The 19,358-nt window shown below is 39.1% G+C and overlaps 1 protein-coding gene across 5 annotated transcripts in view; it reads left to right on the forward strand.

Moving 5' to 3' along the window:
- sgip1a (SH3GL interacting endocytic adaptor 1a) overlaps positions 1-19,358 on the forward strand; it is a 92,558-nt gene that overhangs the window by 56,896 nt on the left and 16,304 nt on the right. For 3 of the 5 annotated variants that reach the window (XM_034210317.1, XM_034210286.1, XM_034210308.1), the window contains 11 exons: positions 5,524-5,587; positions 6,372-6,396; positions 7,077-7,139; positions 7,552-7,615; positions 9,034-9,212; positions 12,529-12,537; positions 14,477-14,488; positions 15,904-15,925; positions 16,030-16,141; positions 17,590-17,675; positions 18,850-18,930. In XM_034210317.1, the coding sequence (XP_034066208.1) occupies positions 5,524-5,587; positions 6,372-6,396; positions 7,077-7,139; positions 7,552-7,615; positions 9,034-9,212; positions 12,529-12,537; positions 14,477-14,488; positions 15,904-15,925; positions 16,030-16,141; positions 17,590-17,675; positions 18,850-18,930 (717 nt within the window). The remainder of the gene's footprint in view (positions 1-5,523; positions 5,588-6,371; positions 6,397-7,076; positions 7,140-7,551; positions 7,616-9,033; positions 9,213-12,528; positions 12,538-14,476; positions 14,489-15,903; positions 15,926-16,029; positions 16,142-17,589; positions 17,676-18,849; positions 18,931-19,358) is intronic. The other 2 variants (XM_034210296.1, XM_034210302.1) reach the window with 2 other exon arrangements.

Below are 19,358 nucleotides of genomic sequence, written 5' to 3' on the forward strand. Positions count from 1 at the left end.
TAATTAGTCTGCGCTTCTTCTTTCAATAATACATTTCAGTGTTAAATCTCTTTAGTTTTTCAGCTCTGCTCAGGTCTGCATGAAATAAGATGGAGGTAGCTTTCTCATATCTGCACATCACGTGTCTCCTCCTGATATTAGAGCATTTGTTTCTGCCATTGCGAGGTCATTGTAAGTGTATCTGCCAGCAGCCTTTCTCTCTTCACCTGCCTCCTCTTCCTGCCTCTCAGGGCCAGGAAGATGGATGAGTCACTCCAAATGCCTTTTAAAGCTCCCGTTTGCAACATGCCTGTCTGTCTCTGCATTCGTCTACCGTATGCCAGTCTGCCTGTCTGGGTGCACGCTGTCTCCCTGTCACTACAGTTTTTTACAGCCTGTCTTGTTTGCAGATTGTTTTGTACTGTCTGCTCATATATTTGCCCGCCAGCCTTCGTCCTGTTCTACTAATTACTTGTCTCCTTGTCTGCTAACCTGCCTGCCAGTGGATCTTAGTCAACAGCTTGACTCAATACCAACAACAACCGCAACAACGCACCGGCTCGTGAACAAGTTGTTCTCCCTCCTGAGCATGCTCTGACATGCATACTACACAGGAATATAACCACTAACATTTTTTTTCCATCCATGGGAAATGTAAATTATTCAGGCACTAAATTAGATTTAGAAAATGTTTTCAGTTTTCATGTTTAAAAAAGGACGTAAAATGCTCTCTTATCTAAATTAATATTTAATTACATGTCAGAATTTTAACCAAAACTGGTGTAGATTTACAATTTTGGTAGCTTTCAAATCTTTGATGTCCTTTCTAAGTTGATTCTTATGTCAGGCTTGAAACAAGCTCTTGTGCACGTGCACGTGCACGTGCACATGCACTCCAAATGAATAATGGGAAAGAGGTATAATTGCTGTTTCAAGATGGTATATTTGATTAAAGCCAGTGTTAGACCTAACCTCTTCCTGTAGGTCGAAGGGTGGACCTCACAGTTATGATAATAACACACTGCTGCTGTGAGCGATGTTCCTCCTCTTGTGAGTTTGTTTTCACTTCGTGGGACCCTTTCCAAAGTTAGCTTTCCACACTTTTGAGATTATTCTCAACCTTACATTATACATTATTTTCAGAGACCAGATAAACAAAATGTTGAAAATAAAGCTCTAGAAATGTAGTCCCACAGAAAGAAAAACTGGACATGTATGTGTCTTGGAAGCAAAATGTCTGAATGTGTTGGTCAGTGTACCGTTGCTGTTGTTTTGTTTTGGCAGTGTCCTTTCCTGCTTGGCTTTATGTCCTTTGGCTTTCCCTACAATTACATTACTGTGTCTTGAGAAGAGACCACTAATTATGTTAGCACTTGTGCTAGCATCTCTCTGAACGGAAGCCATTAAGTCATTAAAGCTGTGTGTGTGGCACACTGTGTTATTTCACGTTAATTAACACTAGCCATACGGACTCATGTATTCTTTCACGTCAATGTCATCCAATCAGATTTAGATCCTGCTGCTCTCTAAAATTGGGATGGTCATTTATTGCCTAATTTTTTAATTACGCTGGTCAGTTAGCTCATGAATGGATTCCATTTCTGCTATGGTCTTGTTCTGTGTTTGAAATGTTTGTATACAGAGAGACTGCAACATTAGACCTTTGAATGATCTGAAGATTAAGGTTACCTTATGTGTTTCATTAGTTTTAGTTATGCCAAACTGCATAGCCAAATAGAACAGAAGAAAATGAAAAAAAGATGTACACTTTATGAAAGGGCACCTTAAGGACAGATATGCAGGAAAAGAGCTCTTGTCAATTGCTGCACCTAGGCCTGTTTTTTTTCTATCTTTAAGCAGTCTATCAAGTGTTTCAGTGCCATTAAGTTAAACGATACTCAATGGACCCACAAGACAAGAGAAACAAACAATAAAACAAGTTAAAAGTGAAATAATTATGCAGATTTTAATCCCATGGATTAATTAATTTAATCCCATCCCAGCAGGATGCTGTAGCCAGGGTACAGCTGCCATGTGCACCCCGTCCCGTTCAAAGAAAATACTCTTTCATTAACACAGCTGTAAACCTGGCAGCTCTTGACTGGGGGCGATTTACAGGAGAGGGAATTATTCCTAAAGTGGAAAAGAGGGCAACAGAGAGGCAAGAAATCTAGAAAGACATCAATTTAAATCTGAAACATCATGTCAGTGTGAAGACATTTAAAATGTTGGGCTTTTCAGTGGCATCATTATAAATTAAGACTTAGACATACTTTATTGTCATTTCAACAAGACACAGAGTGTACTATTAAAACGAAATTTCGTTGTACTGGCTTACAGGAACAGGACAATATAAAAACTTGCTAAAATTGTACATATAAATAAATAATAGTGACGTGGTGCTGATAAAATTAAAGATAAAGTGTGTGTTTAAAATATAAAGACTTACTATACATATAAATAAAATAGACATACTATATAGAAAATATGTGCGCTTTACACAGCGTAATGTAATCTTTATGTTACTGGTCTACTTGCTGTTCAGCAGTCTGATGGCTTGGGGGAAAACGCTATTACAGAATCTGGCTGTTCTGCTCTTAATGCTGCAGAACCTCTTGCCGGAGTGCAGCAGGGAGAACAGAGCATGGTGAGGATGAGTGGGGTCTTTCAAAATGTTCTGGGCTTTTGTCAGGGAGCGTTTCTGAGCGGTGTCTCTGATGGGAGGGAGAGAAACTCCGATGATCTTCTCTGCTGTCCTGACCACTCTCTGCAGAGACTTCCAGTCTTTGGCGTTGCAGTCTCTCGACCAGATGGAGATGCCGCTGGTCAGCACGCTCTCTATGGTTCCTCTGTAGAACGTGGTGAGGATGGGAGGGAAGAGCTGTGCTCTTCTCAACCTGCGCAGGAAGTGTAGGCGCTGCTGTGCCTTCTTAAATAGTGATGTAGTGTGAGTGGACCAGGTCAGACTGCTTGTGATATGCACCCCCAGGAACTTGGTGCTGTCTGTAGTCTTCACTGCTGTGCCGTTGATGATTATCATTAGTCATTAGTCAACCCTATCATTATCATTAATAAACTTAAGTGAAAAAAACAACGATATAAACTTAAACTAATGTGTTATACATTGTTGGCTTTGCAGAACAGCTGTTGAAGGAAAAATTAAAGCTCCCATTCTCTACTACGCTACAGCCTGAGAGAGAGCACACAGTATCCTCTAACAGCGACCTCAGATAGATGCCTCACCAGGATCAGAGAGAGGGAAGCCGTCAAACCATAGAATAAAAGAAGACAATCTTTAGTCTGGCCTTACAGGAATGAGTCCTTCATTAGTTTGAGGCACAACACTTGGTCTCAGTTATGAAGAGGTGTCTGTCTGTGTGCACATTTCTTTGTTTCTGTAATATACAACAGAATGTCCAAACAACACATACTCAGACCCACACAAACTGTATGACAGTTCCAGCAATCTCCATAAATACGTTTTTTCCTCACGCAAATACTGGAAGGTATTGCTCTTTGGCATGTATTGAATGGCTCGGATAACTTTGGTTGCTGATATAAAGCAGATGATGTTTCCAAACACCTGATCTTCTCCCATAAATATTCATCAGGCTTTTTTCTTGAGGTGAGTGCATGTGTCCCCGTATGCTCTGAGAGGACGTGTGTGCATATCTTTGTGCAGGGACAAGCCTGTATTTTGGGAATGTGCCGTCGTTCTATATTTATGTATGTTTATGTAATGTTATTTTTCTCTAAAGTTGGAGATGTTGTTCACAATGGTCGTGTGCAAGCAAGGTGGAAAACACCGTGAAAATATTTGAGTAGTAAAAAAATTGCATCAAATGAAATAAATTATGACATTTGTCTTTTATTTATGAGTGAAGTCTCTGCCGTTGAATTTGAGTACCAGACACAGATCAAGAACAGGATCGTGTGTGTGTGTGTGTGTGTGTGTGTGTGTGTGTGTGTGTGTGTGTGTGTGTGTGTGTGTGTGTGTGTGTGTGTGTGTGGTGTGTGTGTGTGTGTGTGTGTGTGTGTGTGTGTGTGTGTGTGTGTGTGTGTGTGTGTGTGTGTGTGTGTGTGTGTGTGTGTGTGTGTGTGTGTGTGTGTGTGTGTGTGTGTGTGTGTGTGTGTGTGTGTGTGTGTGTGTGTGTGTGTGTGTGTGTGTGTGTGTGTGTGTGTGTGTGTGTGTGTGTGTGTGTGTGTGTGTGTGTTAGCGTGTTAGCGTGTTAGCGTGTTAGTGAGAGCATCAGGTTCCTGCTCTAAGGCTCAGTGTGAACTTGTCTGTGGTGTAAGGAGGAGCTAGGTTGTTCATGAGATGATGTGATGAGTTCACAACCAGGCGAGGAAGAATGAGAGTCGAGGTATTCTTAGATAAAAATGGAGGGGGACAACTGGGCTTTCATCTTGGGTAAGAATAAGCTGGAGCATTTAAAAAATTGTTGTTTGACATATGTGTACAGTACAATTCATAAAATTAATGTAGTGAAGCTGGAATAAACTAGATTTGTATTGTGATTGAACTCCTTTGAATGAAATAGTACATGATTGAGTATTTCTTTTTTAAACATGAAGCTATAGACGTATAACCACACTTACTGTGTGAATGAAAGGAGTGGGATCAGACCACAGCATTTAATAGTACTATAGTACTAAAATGCATTGCTCCAGTTCAAAACAATGGTATTTGGGGGGATTTCCCTACAGGGATCAATAGCTCCATCTTAACTTATTTTTTTTTAAATATTTGCTGTAAACTTCTGTTATCACTTCAGTACATCCATGACAGTGCAGCAAAACGATAAGAAAGATGATGCCAAAAGCTAGAACAAACACACAAAATCTGCAAATCTTTCACTGATAGAAAATGGAGTGTAAAATAAGGAGAAGAGAATTTTTTATTTTTTTTATTTGTAAGGTTGTTTCTACACAAATAGTTTTGGATGTTCATACCATCCATTTCCTTACAGAATACAATTAATTGCCTTTTTTAAAGTCCAGAATTTGCATTCAAGACTTTATTCCTTAAATCTTCTAAACCGTTTCTTAACCTACCTCTCTCACTTGTTGCTCAACAACACAGTCATTATCGGTACTTTCAGTCAGTGAGCTCCATTAGTGAAATTATCCGCCGAGTAGTTACGTGTCAATGACGTCTCCCACTTTTGTTGGCATTATTGATTGAAGTTTTGTATATTTACAGCTGTGTGTCCTACAACAGATGTGTGCACCATAGCTCCTGAAGTGTTGTTCAATTCTTAGCACATTGATTTTGGCATTTTGGATATTTCATTCCTGAGAATTGCAAGGCTGTCTGTCCATCTGGGTTTACCGTGAACCCATTTTTAGTTCTGAAAGACAGTGTTTGCCTTGACAGCGATGCAGCCAGTCACTCAATAATACATAAAAACGTCCTCTTTAATCTCCTGGATGATAGATGAGGCGCAGCTGACACCACCTACCCTTTAACCAACCTACATACACCACCTTTTAGTCATACCCTTGCTGTCTCTAATTCGCCTTTTTTCTCTTGTTTTTTCTCAGGATTGAAAAAACGTACCAGGAAGGCCTTTGGGATACGGAAGAAAGAGAAGGACAATGACTCCACGTAAGTCCTTCACTGTATGAACACAGAGCACATTAGTCCTTCGACTGTTGAAAGTATTCACAGTGGGGCTGTTCTGTGGAGCTGGCTTAAACCTCTGAATTTGAGTAGTGTCCATATACTGTACATTACAGCAGAATGAAATGATGAAATGAAAATACGTAAGAGCCATTACAGGATTAGTATTAAGTATAGGTCTTGTCAAATGAATGTTAGACGGCTGCTTCCATTGAACAGGCACAGTTTCAGAGTATACCTGTCAATTATGAGCTACAGTGGATTTTGTATTGTATTAATCAATCTGTAAATTCCCAGTATTGATCTTATGTGGAATATGGTATTATTGATTTACAGAATAATAGGCATACCTTAAATATACACTGCTTGTGAAATTGCTTCTTTACACTTGGCTGAAATATTTACTATACATATCATGGCTGATTCGTTAAAAATTATATAAATAAAGCAGGATTGAAATAAGGCTTTGAACAGTTGGAAAAAGCACATACTGTAGTGAGCTTGCAAAACCTCTGTAACAAAGATCATTTTACAGGGGTGTTTTTTAAGCCGTACATGTCATGCTGCTAAATGTTTGTGTGCTGTGACATTTGAGTGAATTAGCGTGTGGGTAAAGTGGCGTGAAAAGGTTTTCATTGAATACTGCTTTTCAAATATTTTGGCTTGACTAATTACTGTGGCAAAGCACTTGATTTTCAAATGAAGAGCTCATATGGGAAGTGACTTTCATGCTCTCCTTTCATCTCTCTGGTTCTTTAAACTCTCACAGGGGGTCCCCAGACAGAGACAGCGGCGTAAGTAACAGAACAAATGCAATACATATCAGCCAATTCATATATTTGTAAACTTTAATTCGACATGAATATTACTGGAGGAAATCAAGTCTGCTAATTGTGAGGTTCATTTTATTTTCTGTGTTCTTTATACTTGCCAGGAACCCCAGGAAGTTGAATCGGTACTGAACCCTAGTCCCTAGTCCTTTTTAATTAGATGAATTTCTAGTTAAGTCTAGACTAGAGTTTAGAGATTAGGCTGGTTATAGGCATCAGTGTACGTTCTTAAACTCAAGTGTCGTTCAGTGTTGCTGTTTTGACTATCTTTTTATTAGCAAAAAATGCACCAAACTAAAGAGCCCTTTGGTGAAGCTTGAAAAGACCAACGTCCTGAAATATTATCCAGCACTGTTGGACAATTTGCATCATGTTGGATAATAACACTAATCATCGCCATTATTAGGTCATTAGTGACCAGCCTGATGAAACGGGGAACAAATTAGGGTCTGTGAGAGGACGACTGTGGAACAGTCTCACATGACAGCCAGAGTACACAGGATCAGGGTTTATAGGCCGGTATTAGCTACGCCGTAGTTTCCTTAAATAGTAGCTAACAAAGACACACATCCAGTTATGGCACAGAATATACTGTACCTTCTCTGTCTGCTGGGGTTTTAATCAAAGTTTCTCTCTCCTCTCAGTCTCAGAAAAAGGCTAACGGGGCCCTTAATGGCTTCTACGAAGATATTGACTGGGAAAGATATGTAAGTAATAGGACAATTATTTTATGGTAATTCTAAACAGCTTTTTAGCTTGGTTTCCACAACTGCTGCTTTGTTTTCATCTGCATTGATTGACCTTACAGTGTTTATCCATATTATTGTAAAATGTGTTATTGACTAAATGTGGACAAAGCATGTTTAAAAGTAGTTCCACATACTGTAGCACTGTATATCTGGTTGAATGTTTGATCTATTCTCACATGGATTTTAGCTAGAGATTATGACATTATCAATATGCACTTGGTCATGTTTCATGCCTAATTAACTTGTGTTACTCCTTGAACCAACTGCTATTTGTCTGTTAGTATTTTATCGGCATACAACTAAATTCATTGCAGCGTGTAACTCAAAACATCCAACAAACATCTAAAGAGATTTATACTTTGTGTTCCAGAACTCTCCTGAGGTGGACGACGAAGGCTACAGCCTCAGACCTGAGGAGGAGTCCGAAGAGGGAGATATCCTCTGCACTGCTTCATTTGTCAATTTGTCTAATTTTCTAGCCAAGCTATGTTGGGTCACAAAAGTGGGTCGCTTCCATTGTTAGTACGGGATTTGTGAACTAAGTCTACTGACATCAGTTTGCGTAGTAAATCTCATTCTCTCCGATAGAGAGGCGAAGTCACGTCCATCTACTTCCGCCCCATGGGACCTTATTTCGGAAAAATTATGTATTGAAGTCAATGGAGAGAGAAAACGTATCTTTCGATCCCGTTTGAATTGTGCCATGAATTACACATATGATGTTTGTCAATCTTAAAAAACAATTTCCATGTCAAAAAAGTCACAGTTTGTCTTAAAACTGTTGAAATATAAGACTATGAAAAATAGCTCTCAACATGCCCAGACTTGTGGTGATTTTCACCTCTTTTAATACTTTCCGCCTCATTCTGAAAGAAAGAAGTTAAATGTGCTAACGTGACGGCCGTCTTGGTGTGTGGTGCGAGACGGGAGATGTAGTTCATTGAGCGTTTCACACAAAAAAAGTGTTACAACACATTTTAATTTTTTTTGACTTGCAAAATTATCTTTTAAATTGACAAACATCATATGTGTAATTTGTGGCACAATTCAAACGGGATCAAAAGATAATATTTCTCTCTCCATTGACTTCAATACATACTTTTTCCGAAATAAGGTCCCATGGAGGTCCCCCGGAAGGGGAGGGACTTCGCCTCTCTATTCTGCTGGAGTTTCCAAATCAGTGGAGTCGCATCTAAAAAATAATTTCCTTGTGTTTCACAGGGATCTCCAAAGTCAAAAAACAACTTGAAATAGAGTGATGAGGATGTGTTTTGAGTCCTTATCAAAGCTTAAAAACATTGAATTAACAAAGATCTAGATCAGTTAGAAGGAGCAGCATGTAACACTGTTACAATGAATCATTGGTGTATCAGACTCCAACAGGAAGTCATAGATTAGTGTTTGAGAAAAGCCTCATACCCCCTGTCTGAAGCATGGACATATCACTCTGATCAATGCACTGATTAACCAGCCTGCCAACTTATATTGAGCAGAGGTGATGCTCTGTTTGTTATGCTGGCAATACTGTATTCATCACTTTGCAATTAGCTCCTCAGTGGGTTGAAAATTGTATTTGATTTAGAGACACTATCAGCCTGTGGGCACCAAAATGAAGTCAATATTTGTATTTGTGTCTAGAATTGCAAAGAGGTTGTTTTTGTTTCTGTAGCAGGAGGACAATAATTTAAACATTAAAATACGGTATGGACAATGATTAGGAATATGGAATACTAACGTGAAAGTAAACAAAGTTAAATTACAAAAACATATCAATTAAATTGTGATTTGGGTCATGTAAATCCTGGACAGTTTTAAGGTAGGGAACTTTGCTTTTTCCTTGACTCTGCACCACCGCCCACCACCAAAAAGACACACTTCTTTTCCTCTGATGAGTCGGAAGGAGAGGAGGACCACAGGAAAAAATTCAAAATCAAGATCAAGCCGCTGCCGTCAAATCATGTCGCGGCGGTGCCCTCGGTCGACGAGCTCAAAGCTTCCATAGGCAACATCGCCCTGTCCCCGTCTCCTATGGTGAGTAGCTCTGACCTCACTGCTGGCTTTCATTAAATCAAATCAAGTTTTATTTATATTGCACATTTATAAACGATTTTTGGTTGAGCCAAAGTGCTGTAGATAAAATAAAAATAGCCTACAGTAGAGACACTTTACAGCAAATACAACAGCACAGATTGTTCAGAATATCAGTATGAGAAAAACGACACCCTCTATCCTTAGACCCTCACATCGTACAAGGAAAAACTTCCAGAGAAAACCTACAGTTTAAGGGGAAAAAATGGGAGAAACCTCAGGGAGAGCAACAGAGGAGGGATCCCTCTCCCAGGACGGACAGACGTGCAATAGATGCCGTGTGTAAATCGAAGAAATATTACATTTTACAGCATATAGACCGAATGTTTAGGAAATGCATGTGTCCGTAATAAGAAGATGAATCCACGATGTCAGCTACAATCCTGTGGAAGCCATCAGGGAAGCAGCATGACGAGACCCAAGGCAGGACCGCAGAGACAGGTTCAGCCACGACCCGAAGTCCACGACTTAATCCAGAACTCAGGATAGAGGATCCCAGACACAGGACTACAGCAAGAGGATCAGCCTCGACTCCGGATCCCGACGTAGATATAGATACAAAACAAGAAAAAAGATTTGGCTGGGTTAATCGGAACAAGAGAATACACAGACACAGACAGAGAGGGAGAAGGTCATTGGATAAAAGTTATTCTTGATAACCCTCTAGAAAGATCTCCTGAACTTCCCCACTCAATCTATCAAGACTCGAGCAGTTCTATTAGATATAGGATAAGAAACAGAGAGAGGGAGCACAACAACCTATCTCTTCGTCAGATGCACTCCCCCGCTTATCTAAGCGACTCTGTACCCCGTTACCCTCTACAAGGCCATAGACCAGCAGAGGGAAAATGAGGGGTGGGTAAGGGTAAGGGTTTTTAAGAATAAACCGCAAGGGTCTAAAGGGAGAAAATATGAAATATAAGGCACTATATTTTAAATAATCCTATCTTATTCCTATATTCGAATAATGTATAAACTATTTTAAAAATACTTTATGAAATCCTATGTTATGTTATACATTTTAAAATAAAGAACTAAATGGATAATTAAACAAAAGCCAGAGAGAAAAAGTGAGTTTTAAGTGTTGATTTAAAAAATAAAACAGGGTCTGGGCCGACCTCACATGGAGGGGCAAAGTATTCCAGAGCCTAGGGCCAGCCGCTGCAAAAGCTTGATGCCCTCGGGTTTTAAGCCTGGTCTTAGGCACTATCAACAGCAGCTGATCAGCCGACCTTAAGGCTCTGCCTGGAGTGTAGCGATGGAGGAGTTCGGCTATATAGGCAGGAGCCAGCCCATTTAGGGCTTTAAAGACAAATAAAAGGAGTTTAAAATCTATTCTGAACCGAACTGGAAGCCAGTGCAATGAAGCCAGAATTGGGGTGATATCATATTAACACACGCCTGTGTTAAGATGGATGTTAAGTGCATGTGCTAATCACTTTTGCTTCTTCTTCCTTTAACTGCATTATATCATGATATATTTTGTTTGTAAAGATTTTTCAGTGCATGTCTTTCTAGTTTCTGCTGAGCTAAACCTCCTTTTGTACATTTGTATTCTACTTTATCCGACTGTTTTGTTTTGCTTAATTTATTGTTTTGTTGGGCCTTTTTTATGACAACACAACTCCTTGGTTATAATAAGCCACTATGCAACAATATGTCATTATGTATGTCTGGTTTGAGCCTTAGACTGATTACCAATCCATCTCCCTGTATTTTTGAGTCAGTTCAGCTGTTTGATATGATAGTTTTAGTTCCACACTAAAACCCATACAGCCCATTTTTGGGGCTTCTGATATTTGAGCTGTGTTGTCTTGTGTAGTCCGTTTAGTGTTGCAGCTCAGTTATTGAGTCCACATCAAAGCACACATCTCCTTCAAATTGTCTGTTATCAGCATTAGGACTCCAAAACAGGGTTTGGCCTCCCTCACTTACCCACAATTCCTTTCTTCTTCAGTGAGGACAGTTAGCTTGAGTGTCCGTCTTGAATAATTCAGGTAGGAAAGTGGGCACAATGGACCTGTGTGTCAGTCTGCTGTACAGTGAGATGGCTTGTGGTCATTTGATCTTCTAGACTCAATAATTTAATCCAGCTTCTGTGTGTTCACCCACTGGCTCCGTTAACCTGATCAGGTGTGAAGGATGTTCCATGCTGGTAGTGTTTGCGTTCATGTGCGTAATACATTGGAGACATTAGTGGTTTTGGCCATGTTGAGTAGTTTGTGATCGGTCGATCGATGAACATTAAATCATTAAGAATAACTCTCATCATGGATTCATCCTTAAAATTTGAAACAAGTGAACTAATAATTCAATGTTTGATGGTTGCAGTTTTCTTATTTTAAAAATCTGCTGCTTTTTTCTTTTGACATCTGAAACAATCAGTTAAAAATAATCTAATGTAGTCACCTGAATATTTACCAAACTCAGGACATTAAAATGACTGGCCTGTAGTCGTGATTACACAATTACCTTTATTCACCTCGACCAGTTCAAATTAGCATCACGTTTGCCAGAGCAGAGCTTTACCCTCATGCATACATTACACAAGTCACTCAGTCACTCGGAGTCCCTGGCTACTTTGCGTTACCTTGGCTATGGACGGACAATAAAATGTCCCAATGAAAAGAGGAAGACAGGCCAAATGTAAACAGGCCTCTAAAAGCAAACTGCTTCTTTCTGCTTGTTTCCTTTTACTTCCTTTTCCTTTAAGTGATCCAGGAGAACTTTTATCCCAGACTGAAACATTTAGGTCTTGGCTGTTATTTTCAAAGTAAGACCTACATTTCAAAACAGCCCATTTGAATATCATTAAGATTCCCTCTTGACGTTGGGTTTCTGCATGTATCAATATATCAAAAATGACAAGCAGACAGATTTGAGGTTTTGGACATATCTAGAAACTTAGTTTTCTATTTATTGGACTGAATGAGCTTAGTTTATATGGAAATATTTTTGCATATTCTGCATGAATTATGCATATATACACAGGCTTGTAAGAGGGACATGCTGATGCAGGTTAACAGCTTATTTCACAGCAAACCTAGGCCAGGATTTGCTGTTCACATCATGGTATGAGGAATACTGGGGAATGTGTAGGTGGTGTGATGAGTACATACTACTACGCCAGATTCATCTGTCTGTATTAATGATTGCAGTTTATGTTGATGGCTGTCTACTTTCTGAATGCCCTCCCTTTTTTGTATTTCTCTTTTATTTCTCATTCTTTTGCTGCTTCTAATAATGCAAACCTTTGTAGAAGAGTCCGGTAAGCATTTTGCCTTGCATGCTGTTGTGTGTGTGTGTTTTTCTTGTTGATAGATTCTACTATGTTGAGTTTTTGCTCATGAACCCTAATGTGTGTTGCCAAAAATAGATTTACAAAGGACCAGTTAGTAATAACTTAAGGCTTTATTATTGGTGTGAGTGTGTCAATGTAGTGTTATTTATATGCACATTAATGCATGTGCATGTGTTTGACTACTCAGCATTCTCATGGCACGTGTTGATTTGTTTTGCCTCGAGCAATGTTTTTTCCACTGACTAAGATGTTTTGTGCCGGCATTTTAACAACAAAGGCTTGAGCTTGAGGACAAACATCCTATTTTATAATGAATTTGTCATATTGTATAATATGTGCCATTGCTGTAGCCTGCTCTATGTTTCTACAAAGATTCCCCTTAGGTGAGGTCGGTCACTTTACAGCCAAGACTACACTGTTCAGATATGACCTGCATCAGTTACAAAATGTGTTATATCTCCAGCACCAAAAACAGAGATGCAATATATATATATGTTTTTTTTTTTTTTTTAAATAACCAGGACAAATAATATGCTTTTATGATTTCAAATATATCACACATTTGTAAACAACTATCTGTGTGCAGAGACCAATGTGATTCCCTGGCGGGCTCAAAGGTCACTGTGTTTAACTCTGAACACTTCCTGTTGTTCTTCCTGTTTACTTACGGCAGGGAGATGATGATTGGTTATGACGAACAGAGTTGCGCAGTGTCCTGCACCAGTTTACCCAATGAATTGAATCCCTTCCACCAGCTAGTCCCACCCCTTTGTTGCATCACTTTAATCACTCATGGCTCACTGCACAACTGGAACAAGCACAAGAGTAAGAGATGGAGGGGAGAGAGGGTGGATGCGACGCAGGCAGATGGAGAGATTTCAATCAAAGAGACCAAAGAGGGGCAGATGGGAGAGAAGAGAAAATGAAAAGAAACTTAAAAGGATTAAACGGCAAAAATTACATTGGTTTAAACAAAAAAATGATCATAAAAAGGAATAAGGATGAGATATAAATTAGAGAGTATTTGGATAATATTCAGTAACAGCAGGTTCACAGATGACATTGAAAATTCAGGCAAAAACCACAATTTATCTGAAGGCCTTGAATCTTATTTACCCTTTGTTTTTTCTAACCATAAACAGACAAAAAATATGACAGCATAAACACAAACACACAGATCAGTTTAAGTTCATACTTGGCTATTCTTTATACCTTTATTATCCAGGACTTATTTAACTACCTGCATTTATGCTCACACATGTTATCGTCCTGCGGCGATTACAGACACCTCCTATCTTAAGTTTTAAGTTAAGATGGTCTGAGGTATCATTTTTCCCAATTTGGTATTAAATAAGCAATTCATAACTTGCTTTATTTCATGTTGGAACATCTTAAATACTCAATCCAACATGGCTCATCATCTGTTCTGTATGTTACCCTACATTAACACCTACTGTAACGCTTCTTTTCTAGCTAAACAACTTTGTATTTGTTTGTATTTCTCATTGGAACAAAACAAAATGCAGCAAATACAATAAATAGCACTTAACTTCAAGACAGATGAGTGGGAGGTGTTGAGAACATCTGCAAAGAAATACAAAGATCCTTTGTAAGGGGATATTTAAAAAAAAAAGTGAAAAACATTATCATGGTGAAACACTACCTGGGAAAAAAGTGGAAGTAGGAGAGAGGTTATTTAAGATTTTGGGAAGTAAGGATCAGGTCTTAACCCGATTACCAAACAGTTCAGTTCTGCTGCAATAAGATGATTCTGTAATTCTGCATCTTATCCCCCAATCTGAGCGACCAGGCCCCTATTCTTTTCGTCATATATATGATGTGTGCTTTACTGATTTGTCACTCTCTGACCAGGTGTCTCTTCTCTCTTCCTTTTTGCTGGTCACAGAGACGTAGCCCGGTAAGTGTCCTTTTCCTCCGCTCCCTGGGGTTAGGTACAAATAATGTCACATACTTCCCGTACACTTCTGCTCCTCACCCTGTTCTTAGATTCGATTAAATAAGACAGGACATTCGTTGATGGGTTCAGTGGCTGAGGCGTGGGTCAAAACTGTCAACTAATTTGTTTTGACATTAATATTTAAAGGTATAAATAAATAAATATTTACACCAACAAATAAATACTCCTAGATTCTCAAGATCAGTAGTGTCCTTGTTTTGATCTTGAATGGTTTCTTGCGAGGTCTCTGTAGTGGGAGAACATTTGCACTTTTGACAGTTGGACCCTTTGATGTCTTACTTCAGTCACTCCCCATCGTCGTGTCTTCTTCTCTCATCTGCTGCTGTCTCTCCTCCTCTCTGCTCTTATCTGCAATCTGCCTTTCTTGGCCTCTTGTGTTCCTCACATGGTGAATTCATACAAATCTAAAGACGAGGGTGTTTAAGATCTCAGCTGGAGAGGCAATATGATGGTGCTGTTGCCTCTCCAACAACAGAACTCGTTCCTTTTTTTACTTTCTCACATTTGAACTTTATCAGGCTCACACCTTCTCTAGTACCAGGGGTGTCTTTTTAAGACTTCAAAGCATGTTTTGAAAGCTTTCCAATATTTATTGTTGGCTCTGACAACTCAAATCACTGCTTACAGCGCAGTTGGCTCACTGCAAGCAGCAGTTGCCATTTTCTAATGTAACAATGTTATTATTACTGGAATACCTTGGTCTCTGTCATTTAAACTGCATCTCTTATAGCTAATAGATATCTTTCCTGTTCCATATGATGTAAGTTAGCTGCTGATGTGATTTGTAAGCACTCGCTGTGCCATATTTCACTGAATATACAGTGTTCAAATAATCACTTTATAAAGCATGTCGGCCTGCAGTGTCCCTGTTTTTTGTGTCAAGACGATAACCTTTATTGTACCCTTTATTTCTTCTTATTTCTCTGCTGCCTAAAAAGTTATTCCTTTAGAACAACCCTTCCTATACCAGTTTCCTGTGTGTGTGTGTGTATTAGTAATGCCTGTGTAGCATGTAGCTGGTCAGGTAGTCTCATCAGATTAAGTCAACCTGAGGCTGTAGTTCCCTCTCTGACCTTCAACACTCTAGAACCTACATCAATGTTCTTTTAAAACCTATGTGGCTTTTTATATCAAAATAAATGTGTCTTTGATCTGCCATTCAACTACATGTTATGTTTTCTGTGAATTTTGCGGTGTTCTTTGCTTAAATGGGGCTATGTAGGATACTGATTCTACTGTAGTTACATTAAAGACAGTTATATTGTTGGAATTATTACAACGTTGTACTTGTGCGTGACTGTTGCTATTTTGTGTCTTTGTTTTTTACATTTTACTGTAATTTGTTCATGTTTCAGGGTTTGAAAAGGAACACATCCAGTGAGTATCAATCTTGTTGCACCTTAGGACACGTACATATTTAAATATGGTGAATTACAGAGAATGTGATCGAGAACACATGTGGTAAACATATTTAATTGTAGTTCCAGGAGAAGAGATTGCCAGACCGAGGCGCATCATCCCAACTTTACCCACTGTGGCCCCAACACTACCCACTGTGGCCCCAACACCAGCTCCAGCACCACAACCCCCCAGGTATGACCCTCACTCTTCTCTGACAACAGACACCTATTTCATTTATTATTTGTGAAAAGGGGTTGTATGAGGTACCTATTAATCTTACCTATTTTTTAAGAATATAAAAAACTGTGCTAAATTCACAGATTAACCCGGCTTCATTTGTACTGCTCTGTTCAAAGATTAACCTTTATTGTAAAGATGTGCAGTATATCTGCAGTGTACAAGCTAATGGAGGTGATGTTAGTGGGGATATTCCTGGCAGGTTACAGTAGTTATATGTCATGTCATCATTTATTTGTCTTCATTACAAATATATTACATGTAGCACACAACAGTGTCGCCTCTCAAATGTCCCCATCAAGTATCATTGTGCTTTTTGGGAGTTTGGTCAGTCCACCCAGCAATGATACATCCTGTTAATGTGAACTGGGTATTTAAGTCACAGCGGACCATGACACTTTTCAGTTTTGAAATGCTTAAGATGTCATCCACTGACAATGTCATCTCCTTTGTTGTATCACTGAAACATTCTGGATATGGATAAAGGCTTATATGTTGAAGCCATATAGCTTCATTGATCAGGAACCCTAGCTGGGATGTGGAGTTACTTTAGTTTTAACGAAAAAAGTTCATAATAGAAAATTCATGCTACCATAGAAAGAAGGGAACAACATTAGGTAATACTCTTTTCTTAACTAAAGGCCGAGAGATTATCTTATGCGTTAGTTCTAACATAATGGCATAAAAACACACCCCGATTTTGTTTTAGATTTCGCCAAACCTTTGCCTTCCCACAAACATATAAGATGTCTGGGACAAACATTGTTTGTTTTGTCGGAGGCCCTCTTGAGGCTTCAGTGCATCCGCAGAACTGTCACTGTGTTTATCTACCAAACAACACTGCTGCTTTGTGTGCTGCGGGGACATACGCGCATGTTCTTCTAGTATAACTGTTTGTGTTCATGGTGGTGATCATAGTCTTCCTCTACATGTGTTTCTGTGGTTTGTTTGATGCCAGACTTTACTGTCCACATGAGGCTGTTGTCTGTCGAGTGCCGTTAGCCATGGTCCAGCTGCATGTTTAGATATTCCTCCTGTATCACTCTACATTACTACAGAACATTGTTCTACTCTACACTGCATGGTTTTGTCACAGCACAGCCCTTACAATGAACCTGTAATAACTACTGAAAATGATTTGTAATTGTAGTAAATATTGAAGGTGAACTTTTGCAATAGCTGTAGTTTATGGTTCCACATGTTAAGAATTGTCCAAATGAAGACATAATACATTTGTGAAAGCAAGATCAAATTCAGCAGATTTAAAAAGGTGTATATGGGGATACTGATGTGTTAAAATGCTTTCTACCTGTACCATGATCAGATCACGTAAGCTTGCTGCTCATTCCTAAAATGTCCTTCTTTACAATAATTGCTCTCCTAATGTCATGTGTGTGTTGCAGCAGTCAACAGACACCGTTCTCTGAAGACACCACAGCCTTATTTGGGCCTCCCTTGGATACAGCCTTTGGAGAATCAAAAACTGAAGGTAACCCTCCTCCATGGTTTTTTGTCAATCCGTGTCTTTGTCTATTTATTCTGTCTACGTCTTTGTGTCCGTTGTTAGAATATGTCTGTGTTGACAGTTGTTTCCAGTGTTGTTGTTTTGTCAAACTGTGATAGCAACACAATGAAAATATCTTTCTGAACACACATTTATTGTCTCAAGAGTGCCAGAAAAGCCCTGCTCAGCTGTCAAAGCAGCCCCCCTCTCACACCAATGTCTCTAACACTGCTGTTCTTCCCTCAGACTTACAGAGCAGTTGTGGATTTACTCAATCTGTCATCATTAGGGTCAAAGTTGAAATTGGCACCTGTCATGCTATCAGCCAATCCAGTTGGAGTTAGACTTTGAGAGAGTTCTTAGCTGTTATGCAACTGCAAGTCAGGCAACATCCACCCCACACAAATTCCTTTCATACATTTGTTCAGACAATAAATATATGTGTGTGTGACAACTGGAAATGTTTAACTTTTTTGTTGATTATGTTTTTAAATTCAAAGTATCATAAAGTGTAGGCATGTGTGATATAAATTATTATTTAGTTGGGGTAAACATTAGTTTACACTCAATTGTAAGGCTCAGGTGCAGGTTGCTTAAACCAATGTATTAATGTATAATCTTGCAATATTTTGGATTTTATACGACCAGAAAAAAGGTGTTAAGCTATTTTGTTATTGCTGGCAAATGCTAAATGTAAAAAAAGGCTGAAGAAAAAATAGGCTCTCATGGCATGGCAGGGCTAAGATAGTATAGTCAATGAAAACAAATCAATCAAAACATGTAGACTAGGACAGATGTGTAGCAAATGTTGTTCTGTATATCATTTAGAATTTAGCCTTCAGAATCAGTTCTAGTGAATAAGGTTGTAAACATGTATTGAGACACATTTAGTGCTGAAGCCACCATGGCCATGAAATTGCAATCCTTCTTTCTGCTTCAGTTATAAATGAAAATGTATTTTAGATGTTCTGCTGTTACAACACATCCTATGTACAGTTTGTGCCTCAGGCTGATAATCTGTTTTGAAATATTTTATTGACATGCTGATCTTGTTTCACCTCTTACTTAAGTCTCATAAGCTTCGCAGCATTAGAATCCCTTTAAATGTTTTGGCTCTAATACCCCTGACTCATCCTGTTCTGTCCCCTCCTGAACTCAGTGGGTGTGTTTGAGTCCGATGCGTGGGGGATTCCTCTGTCAGAGCCTGAATCCTCTTTGACAAGATCCTTCCCTACAGGAAGTAAGTTTTATAATTACGTGCGTAATGTGCTGCACTTCTTCTTCTCCTCCCTGGAATGACTGCTCAGATCCATCAGCTCACTTCATGATCATCATCCGACTAACAAACAAAGCTGCACAGACCGATCAATAACACGCTGCTTCTCATTCTCATACAAACTGCCAGCTCTAACTTGGGTCATTTCATCAGCCATTTCACAACCAATAGATTTAGAGTTGTTTTTTTATTATTATGGGAAAGTTCAGTGCCCGTCTCCCACACTGCACCCATCATACCTCACTGGCTTCTCCTTGCATTTGGCATGGTGGTGAATGAATGTGCTGTGCTGCATGGTGAAATGCTATTGGGATTTTGTTTTCAGGTGTGGTAAAGCCGGTCATGTATGGGTCCAACTTTTTAAAGAATGTTTCTTCTCATTTGAAGAATAA

Source organism: Gymnodraco acuticeps, unplaced genomic scaffold, assembly GCF_902827175.1.
Source record: "Gymnodraco acuticeps unplaced genomic scaffold, fGymAcu1.1, whole genome shotgun sequence".
NCBI lineage: Eukaryota > Metazoa > Chordata > Actinopteri > Perciformes > Bathydraconidae > Gymnodraco > Gymnodraco acuticeps.